This window comes from Rhinopithecus bieti, unplaced genomic scaffold, assembly GCF_001698545.2.
Source record: "Rhinopithecus bieti isolate Rb0 unplaced genomic scaffold, ASM169854v2 scaffold_17930, whole genome shotgun sequence".
Classification (NCBI taxonomy): Eukaryota; Metazoa; Chordata; class Mammalia; order Primates; family Cercopithecidae; genus Rhinopithecus; species Rhinopithecus bieti.
Genome location: NW_016809035.1, coordinates 407850 through 418136, shown reverse-complemented (window position 1 = coordinate 418136; position 10287 = coordinate 407850). Strand labels below are relative to the sequence as shown.

Genomic DNA, 10287 nt, shown 5'->3' with positions numbered 1-10287 from the left:
AAGACCATTTCAGGGGGTCTACAAGGTAAAAACTATTTTCATAATATTATTAAAATATAATATTATCTTAATATTATTAAAATATCATTTGTCTTTTCACTTTCTTTCTGTCATGAGTCTACAGCAGAGTATTCCAGAAGCAGAATGATGTATAATACAACAGACTGAATGCAGAAGCAGCTGCAAGAATGTAGCTGTCTTGCATTAATCCAAACATTAAAGAGATTTGCTAGAATGTATAAACCAGTATCACCTTGCTCACAATTTCCACAATTTTTTTTTGTTTTGAAAGAATTACTATTCACAAAAACATTTTAATTATGTTAATATGGGTTCTTTTAATGAATAAAATATTCAAATTTCTCAGTTTTATTGCTAATATGGTAAATACTGACAAAGACATAGCTCTTTGGGGCCTTAATTTTGAGATTGAAAGACATCCTGAAACCAAAAAGTTTAAGAACCCCTATTAAGTAAATACATTTGGGTCTCTGCTCTATGTCTCCCTTACTGACATATTGAAAGAGCTAACACTATGTAAGAATAAAAAACTATTCATCATTTAAAATCATGTTATCTACCTAAAAAATGATTTTTATTCAGACATAAGTAGGATAGAGAAACTACAGCTATGGCTAACACTCAAAATTACTGCCTCCATAATTCTTACGAAAGACAGTGTGTGCTTTAAGTATCTAGTTTTTGAAAACCAGAGATATCTCCCATAAAAGGTAATAGCAATATGAAAAATTAAGCTCTATCTAAGTCATTAGTTTATTTTCTTTGTTTTTTTTAATAGAACCACATATATTAGCATGTAAACTCAAACTTAGGAATAAAATGACTAGCAGAAAGATTTCATAAAAATTTGCACCAGCTTAAAATGAACACAGGCCTTTTCTCGTTAGTAACCTAATAATTTAAGCAGCTACAACACATAAGCATTGGTGTTTTTCTAAACTTCATGGAAAAATATTTGGTACTTATACAATTCAAGCTTTACCTCTAAAAAAGAGGGGAAATTACTGGGTACATAAGTTCAACTAAGAGCACCAAAGCTACTAGAATCTAGCAGAATGAGGTTCTCAGAGAAGGTATCATGGGGAAACTGATAATATTTGATGGAGAAAATAAAAAATTCTGAAAACTGAGCTTTCCAATGCACAAGGCACAAATTTACCTTGAGATGGTTTTTCTTTTCATTGTTTCAAGATTTTACATTGTATCACAAGAGGGAAAATCTCAGTGACTGGTCAAAATATCTTTACAAAATAGTGCATAAATACAAATACAGCAATAGCTATGAATTTTAAAAACCAAATATTTTATTAAAACTAATAAGTATAGTTAATACAAATTTTTTTGATGACTAAAGTAAAAGACTTAAGATATAGATGAACATTTGAATATATTAGTTATAAAATTATGATGGAAAGGATTACATAATTGATAATTCTTCTGTAATCAAGGTTACCAGTCCTACGAAAAAAGGCAAAATCCTAATTTGAGGCTACAACAGATAACTGCCTCATGCCAAATATCTCATTAGTAAAACTGTCTTGCCATGCCAAATTTGGTACACATGCATTTAAAGAAGACAAATAATTTTTCTTAATCAAATCGGATAAATAATTAACGCAGCTGATCTCTTTAATTACAGTATACTCTTAATTATCACCATATAAATTATCTGCTTTGCAGATTCCTCTTGTTTAGGGTTGGCATAGAAAGACATTCTGCTTTGTTCTCTTCCTTGATAATCATGCCCCTGGATGGCCTTTATTTATCCCTTTCCTGATTTCTTTCTCACAAAGTCCTTGTTAACTTTCTCACTGAGCCCTAACTTTTCAAAACTCCATGGTTCCAGACATAAAAATGTAAGGCATGAGTTAGTAATTTTCCAGGCTATTCATCCACCAAACTAAACCTAATCAGCTAGTTTTTGTTTTGTTTTGTTTTGTTTTTTGAGACAGAGTCTCACTGTCACCCAGGCTGAAGTTCAGTGGCACGATCTTAGCTCACTGCAACCTCCGATAGTTCTTTTGAATTCTTTTTGGCTTAAGTGTAAACTCTTTGTTCCTATTTTCCTAGCAATTTCATTTTTGCCTACCAATATAAGAAATATAGGAAGAAAATTTTAGACAATGGTTAACAGAACTAGGAAAAAATATATACCTAGAGTCACAACCTCCAGCCCTAGTAATCAACATGCAATTCTCCAAGGAGATCACTATTTGGATTAAGTTTAGTAACAGTCTATACCAAAAACATGCCTCTAGTAATTTTCTGTATGTACTCAGGGCATTCAGGTGTGTTTCCAAGGGTTTTTGAAGAATTAAAATGATTCATGGTATCACAATTTTCAAACTAAAAGAGAATTATGACTTAAAAAGACAAATGAAGCAGACCCCAAGATCATGTGTTAATAGAGGAGGAGAGCTACCAATTACAATGTAATAAATAATAGGAGTTTAACAACAAATCTCTAATGCCTCTTGAATTAGGCTGATATTGTATGCAGGATATCAAAACTAAACACAGTCCATCCTTCCTCTGTATCCATCCTCACCCTTTACAAATGAAAGGATACTCATACTTCTAAAATGGTCTTAAAAGAAGAATGACAGGAAAATATTATGCCTTATATGGTAAAATTGTGTCCCTATTCACCACTATCTGTGCTTTCTTATTAGAGGCTAAAAATGTTATCTTCAATTATTTTGGGGACATATTTACTGACAAGGTAAACAGGTTCTATTTCTTTAAATTTAATTAAAAAATCAGGGCTGGGAGTGGTGGCTCACACCTGTAATCCCAGCACTTTGGGAGGCCAAGGCAGGTGAATCACCTGAGGTCAAGAGTTCAAGACCAGCCTGACCAGCATGGTGAAACCCCTGTCTCTACTAAAAAAATACAAAAAATTAGCTGGGTGTGGTGGCGGGCGCCTGTGATCCCAGCTACTTGGGAGGCTGAGGCAGGAGAACTGCTTGAACCCAGGAGGCGGAGGTTACAGTGAGCCAAGATCGTGCCATTGCACTCAGCCTGGGTGACAGAGCAAGACTCTGTCTCAAAAAAAAAAAAAAAAAAAAAAAAAAAAAAAAAAAAAAAAAAAAAAAAATTACAAAAATAAAAAATAAAAACTATCAGAACTGTAATTCAGTATATTTTTCCATTCTTAGTGTTACAGATGTATACTTACCTTCTGGTGGTTCATCATTAAGGTATGATGGGATTTCTTGTTGATTTTATCTGTCTGATTCATGATCTCCTAAAAAAAAAAAAACATACAAACACATTTCATTTTAACCTCAACATGTGAGACTACCTCTTGTCACATGCTAAATTGTGATTTCATCGACATTATTCAGATAAACAACATTTTATACCCACTCTACAACTAGTCTTCGTCTTGTTTCTCTCCTACTTCAAACTGTGGCATTTAATAAATACTTTAAATTGTACCAGTTGACAATATAAATCTTATGTGAAACACCCACCAAAGAGTGGCAGTCACAGTGTAAGTTTTCCTACGTTGTTACTGTGGTGCTTCAACTACAACTGAATGTTACTCACTGAAAGAGAGCTGGAAGATAAGGGTTAGCCGCAAAATGTTGTTTCCTCCTACAGAATACTGGTTAACTTAATTGTGACTTATTTCACAATAGACTTAAAGAAAAAAGTATACCATAACTAAAAAAGGTGTTCCCCAGACAGAATGGCTATTAAAAAGTCAAAATATAACAGATGCTGGCAAAACTGCAGAAAAAAGAATGCTTATACACTGCTAGTGGGAATGTTAATTAGTTCAGCCACTGTGGAAAGCAGTTTGGAGATTTCTCAAAAGAACTTACAACTACTATTCAACCCAGCAATCCTATTTCTGGATATAACTCAAAGGAATATAAATCATTCTACCACACACGTGTGATGTTCATCACAGCACTATTCACAATAGCAAAGACATGGAATCAACCTAAATGCCCATCAACAGTGGACTGGATAAAGAAAATGTGGTACATATACATCATGGAATACTATGTAGCCATAAAAAAGAATGAGATCATGTCCTTTGCAGCAACACAGGTAGAGCTGGGGGTCATGATCCTAAGTGAATTAACACTGGAACAGAAAACCAAATACTGTATTTTCTCCCTTATGAATGAGAGCTAAACACTGAATACACATGGACACAAAGAAGGTAACAAGAGACAGCAGGGCCTGCTTGTAGGTGGCGAGAGGAAGGAGAGTGAGGGTCGAAAAACTACCTACCTGGGTGATGAAATAATCTGTACACCCAACCCCCACAACACACGATTTTACCCATGTAATGAATCTGCACATGTACTCCTGACCCTAAAAGTTGAAAAAATAAATAAATACTAAGGTGTTATCTGAGAAAGTCCTTAAAAAAAAGACATCCCACTCTTGTAATGACACCACCAATCTGAATCAGTAACAGATGAATTTTAATGACTTTCTGCTGTTCTTAGAGCTCTTATGAACAAAGGCAGTAACAGAATTCAAAATTTACTGTAAAAAAATATATATTATACTATGATTAACTCTAAGTAGTAAGGGAACCTAAGAAATAAAATAAGCTGTGCTGCAGTAAGGAAAACATGATTAAAATTTTATTTTCCCAATTTCCTTTACTATCATAAAACACTGCCTTTTAAATTCACTTGAGTAAGTCAAGACTAGAGCAAGTCAAGATTGGTCTAAAAGTGTTCTTTATAGTGTACTGTCTGGCTTGGCCAGGAAACTAAGGTTGTGATCCCAGCAGTCAACTAAGTATTTCCTAGTCATACATCCTTGGAGTCCAAATTATTATATGTGTACACATACAATAGATATTAAAAGGGATATTGTGAAAATTAACAATGTAGTTCAATACATTAATTAACAAACACTGATTAAGCACCTACTCCTGGGCCAGACAATGTTTTAGGTGCATGGAGTACAGTAATCAATACAGACGGAAAAACTCTCTGCCATCATCAAACGGATACTCCAGTGGGGAAAGGCAATAAATAAACACAAAGAGAGTATTCTATGTCAGCAGTATTTATATACTATGGAGAAAAAGGGATGGATAAGGAGAGGGTGTGATTTTTTTTAAATAAATTTTTTCTTTTTTTTTTTTTTTTGAGACAGAGTCTTGCTCTGTTACCCAGGCTGGAGTGCACTGGCATGATCTCAGCTCACTGCAACTCTGCCTCCCAGGTTCAAGCAATTCTTCCGCCTCAGCCTCCTGAGTAGCTGGGACTACAGTCGCGCATTACCATGCCTGGCTAATTTTGGTATTTTTAGTGGAGATGGGGTTTCACCATGTTGGCCAGGCTGGTCTCGAACTCCTGATCTCAGGCGATCCGCCCACCTCAGCCTTCCAAAGTGCTTGGATTACAGGCATGAGCCACTGCGCCTAGCCAGGGATGGATGGGGAGAGGATATGATATTTTAGATAGGATAGTCTGTGAAGGCTTTACTGCGATGACACTCAAAGAAGGTAAGGATACAAGATATTTAGGTGAAGAGTCTTTGCAGAAGAAGCAATGGCAAGAGGAAAGGCCCTGATGTGGGAGCTTACCTGGATTAGCAAGAAGGAACAGCTAGTAAAGTGTGGCAGGGTGGCAGCAAGGGCAGAAGGAGAGGAAGTCAAAGAGTGAGGTCTGGATCAATGTAGGCCCTTGAAGGCGAAGATGGAGAGTGGCTTTTAACTGAGTGAGATGGGAAACTAGTAAAAGGCACTGAACAAAAGAGTAAGGTGATCTTTTTTTTGTTTTGTAGCAAATTTATTCATGCATCATTTTTTTAGGTTTGCACAAATAATCCTTGAGCCAAAACCAGTCACCTAAAATAAATTTTAAAATAAATAAATAAATAAATAAAAGGATTTGTGGGTTTTCTTAAAAGATAACTGTTAACATGGTGTTAGCTAGAAATGAAGTTGAGTGTAGTAGGTGCCATAATTACTTATCTAATATACTATTATAATGGAGTTTGTTATTTTCTTTTTTTTTTATTATTATTACACTTTAAGTTCTAGGGTACATGTGCATAACGTGCAGGTTTGTTACATATGTATACTTGTGCCATGTTGGTGTGCTGCACCCATCAACTCGTCAGCACCCATCAACTCGTCATTTACATCAGGTATAACTCCCAATGCAATCCCTCCCCTCTCCCCTTCCCCATGATAGGCCCCGGTGTGTGATGTTCCCCTTCCTGAGTCCAAGTGATCTCATTGTTCAGTTCCCACCTATGAGTGAGAACATGCAGTAGAAAGCTGAAAATTAATTCAAGGTGATCTTTTAAAAGATCATTCTGGCTGCTGTGAGAAATACAAACAATAGGAGAACAACAGCAGAGGCAGAAAGTCCCAATAGGAAACAACTTCAATAATTCAGGTCAAAAAATGTTGGTGGCTTGGATGAGGGTGGTAGAGGCAGAGGTTGTGAGAAGTGGGAATTTTCAAAGGTAGTTTTAACTTCATGGAATTCATCTTGTTATGCCTTTAAAACCTAAATCCTATTTAAGATGAGACTTCTCTGCACCCCCACTGAGTCCAGCAGCAAATGCTGTGTTTAATAAATATCTTTCGATTGCTCTAGTGAAAATCCTGACTCAGGTCATTTATCAATGGCACCTAATCTTATCCCGGTTTGATTCGAGAATTTAGCACATCATCCCAAACATAAGATTTAAAAAGGAATAGTAAAGCTAAGTAATCTCTCACAGAAAAACCAGGAAGAATTTCAGCTGATGCATTACTGGGAAAAGAGGTTCTTGACAGATATGCCCTAATTTTAAAATCCCCAAATCACAAAGGTACATTTATTACCATTCACATTTACATTTTCTTTGACCTATCATCATGGTAAGATCATAACAAATTATACAGGATGGTGGTTAAGGCTCTGGGGTCAGAGTGCCTGAGTTTGAATCTCAGCTTGACCATAAGCTGTACAGAAGAGGACAAATAACTTCATTAAATACTTGCTGTTTAGGATAGTTAAAAAAGACAATTCTAGCCTTAACCCTAAGATGAGAATACTATTTAACATATTCCAAAACAAAACATGCAGAAATTCCTGGCAGAATATGTGTACCTTATGAGAAATGATGATTTTGAAGCCACTTACTTCCCTACTGGACTATTAATTTCAAGAGGACAGACACCTTTGTCCAACTTGTTCATCACGGTAATCTCAGTACTATATATTAATACCATACACTTACACACAAATCCAGGAGATCATTCGGCTGGTCAATCAACAGAAGGTACCATACCCTATAGAGAAATATGGGAAATTACATATGCCCAACCATCTTATATGTTTTAACTGGAGTTTAAAAATAGGTGTGATTATGACTGTAACTGCATACATTTCAAAACTGACTTTCTGGTGCCTACCCCATAAATCCCTACCAACAGTCTTACCTTTTATTTCTAATACAGTCTCCCTTAAAACAATTATTTTCTATATCCTATCTTGTAATTAAGAAAAGACCACAATTTAAAAAAATTAGTTCTGCTTTATGAGAGCATAACATATATGCAATTTAATCTAAATAATATGAATTGACTTCATCCTTCTGTGGGTAGTCAATAAGAAGCCATGAGCAGAGTTATACTGTCATATCTGTGCCTTAAGATGCCAACTGAAGCAAGAAGAGATGGAAGGACACAGAGATTAATACAGTAAGTGGCTATTTTAGTAGTCCAGTAAGATAGAATGACAGTCTAAACTCTGCCAAATTTTCATATCTAAATAAATGCTTTGGACCAAAATACTAGGGTCACCTTTGAATTCTGCTTTTCTTTTACATTTCCATCTAATTATCAGTAAATTCTGTTGCCTAAATAAATCCAGATTATAACCACTTCTCATTACCTCTACTGTTACCACTTTAAACCATCATAATCTCTTACTTGTACTACTGCAAAATCTCTGAATGGGTCTCTGAGCTTCCACCTTTGTTCTTCTTTCAGTCCAGTCATGTCATACTCTGCTTAAAATCCTCCAACTGCTTCCTATTTTGCTTAAAATAAAATTCAGAGTCCTTATACCTTTGCCTTTGAGGCCAGATATTTAATCACCATCTCCACTATTCTACCTCTTGTTCATTCCAGTCTAGTAACACAGAGTTCCTTGTTTATCCTTTCCTCAAAGTCTTTTCCCCAGTATATGCACACGGCTCAGGTCTTCCGATAAGGTCTGTTAACAGAAGATGTTCCCTGACCACCTTATAATAGATGAGCACCCTCCACTCTTCTTATCATTTTCACCTAATGTGTTTACTTTGGGTCTCTCCCAATTAAAATGTAAGCTCCATGAGAACAAATGCTTGGTTTGTTCTCTACTCTATCACCAGAGACTTAATCAACGATGCATGGTGGACACTCATATACTTGAATTTTTTGTTAAGTAGAATGTAACTTGGGTATTAATGTGAGATGAAAGGGAGAATCTAATGTCATATTTCTAGTATAAGACAGAAATGATGAACACAGAGAACATCAGAAGAGAAACGTTTTGAAAGAAGATGAAGGACTTGTTTCTGAACAAGCTATATTTGAAATACCTTCAGGGCATCCACAGACGTTCAGCAGGCAATTGGATTTAAGGGGCCAGAGACTCAGCATAAAGTTTGAGTTAGAGTTGAGGTTCTAAAAGCAGTTTGAAGTGATAGTTGAAGCTCTGAGCAGTGGGTGATATGATCAAGGAAAAGAGTGATGAGAAGTCGACTGACAGTGTTAATTGGCCAGCTCATAATTAAGAGGTGAGCAAAAGAGAAGCCAGCAAAAACAAACAAAACACATCTGAAAATGAAAAATGAGTACAGCCTCATGGAAAGCAAGAGAGGAATTTATAAGCTTCCAAAAGACACACATTATGCAGAAGTTAAAATAATGTATGATCAAATACTACAGAAAAATGCTAATGCTATATTTAGAGACTGTAAAAGGCATGTATCATCATACCCAATTTTTTTAAAAATGCATATGAAAAGACTGGAATAAACTATGCCAAAGTATTAATAAAGATGCCATGGGGAGTAGAAATACGTAAGTTTCACATTTTACATACACATGCATGAAGTAGTGTATATAGCATTTATATATTCATAGTATATATAGTACTTGTATATAGTTTTCAATACATACACATGGAAATATGCATAGTTAAATACATATAGAAATATGCATAGTTAATTAATGTCTATAAATTTTCTACCATAAAATGTATTGCTTTTATAATTAAAGAAAAATACATATTTTCAAGTCCTGGAAATCAGTGATATTCATAAATCATATTTTAAAGATTATGTAGTTCATCTAATCCTAATTATTCTACGTTTTAGCCACAGATGAAGTTAATAATCTAAAAAACAATGTACTTGAATCACATGATGCTTTAAGAAAATGGTATCACTGAGTTTTGTTCACAGTTATGTCTTGGGTAAGGAAATCCTGACAAACAGCCTTTTATGCAGGTTATTACTATATTAACTGTACAATACTGTTAAAGACATTACCCACTACAACACTTAATAGCTCTGATACGGAACTTCACATAAGAAATTTCTTCAGAGGTAATTATTCAGAAAATGTCTTGTTTCCCCCAAATATTTAGCATGTTTTCTTAAAGATTTATGCATTTTTATATTTAAAAGACACAAAGGTGTAATGTCTTCCTTCTCTTTGGCTTCCAGGAAGCTTATAGCTAAAATCCCAGCTCAACTAGGTAGACTCCCGTGGCCTGCATAGTTGTATCCTATCTTCCTCCACACTTCCACACCTCCTCAAGACCGCTACTCGGATTGCTGTTTCTCCCTGGCATGCAATTTGAATATCTTATTTACATATTTTACCAATTTGTTGGTACATGTTTTTGTTGTAAGCTGCAAGATAGTATTTGTGAGATAAGTGAATAAAAAGAAAATATTGTAATCCCAGCACTTTGGGAGGTTGAGGTGGAATGCTTGAGCTAAGGAAGTCAAGACCAGGAAAACATAATGAGCATAATGAGACTTCATCTCTACAAAAAAATAAATAAATAAATAAATAAATAAATTGACTGGGCATGGTGGCGCACGCCTATAGTCCCACATATTTGGAAGGATGAAGAGGAAGAATTACCTAAGCCCAGGAGGTTGAAGCAGCTGCAGTGAGCCATAATCGTGCCATTGCACTCCAGCCTGGGCAACAGAGTGAGACCCTGTCTCAAACGACAGGACAGGACAGGACAGGATGAAGACTGGTGGGGAGGGGAGGGGAGGGGA

At 35.5% G+C, this 10287-nt stretch overlaps 1 protein-coding gene across 4 annotated transcripts in view; it reads right to left on the bottom strand.

The window, feature by feature from the left end:
• LOC108539513 (uncharacterized) overlaps positions 1–10287 on the bottom strand; it is a 26268-nt gene that overhangs the window by 8416 nt on the left and 7565 nt on the right. For 3 of the 4 annotated variants that reach the window (XR_001888400.1, XM_017888267.1, XM_017888268.1), the window contains one exon: positions 3200–3268. Coding sequence is in view for 2 of the 4 variants with exons in the window: in XM_017888267.1 (XP_017743756.1) it covers positions 3200–3268 (69 nt within the window). In the remaining 2 variants the exon portion in view is untranslated. Of the gene's footprint in view, positions 1–3199; positions 3269–7239; positions 7292–10287 lie in introns of all 4 variants that reach the window. The other variant, XR_001888401.1, reaches the window with a different exon arrangement.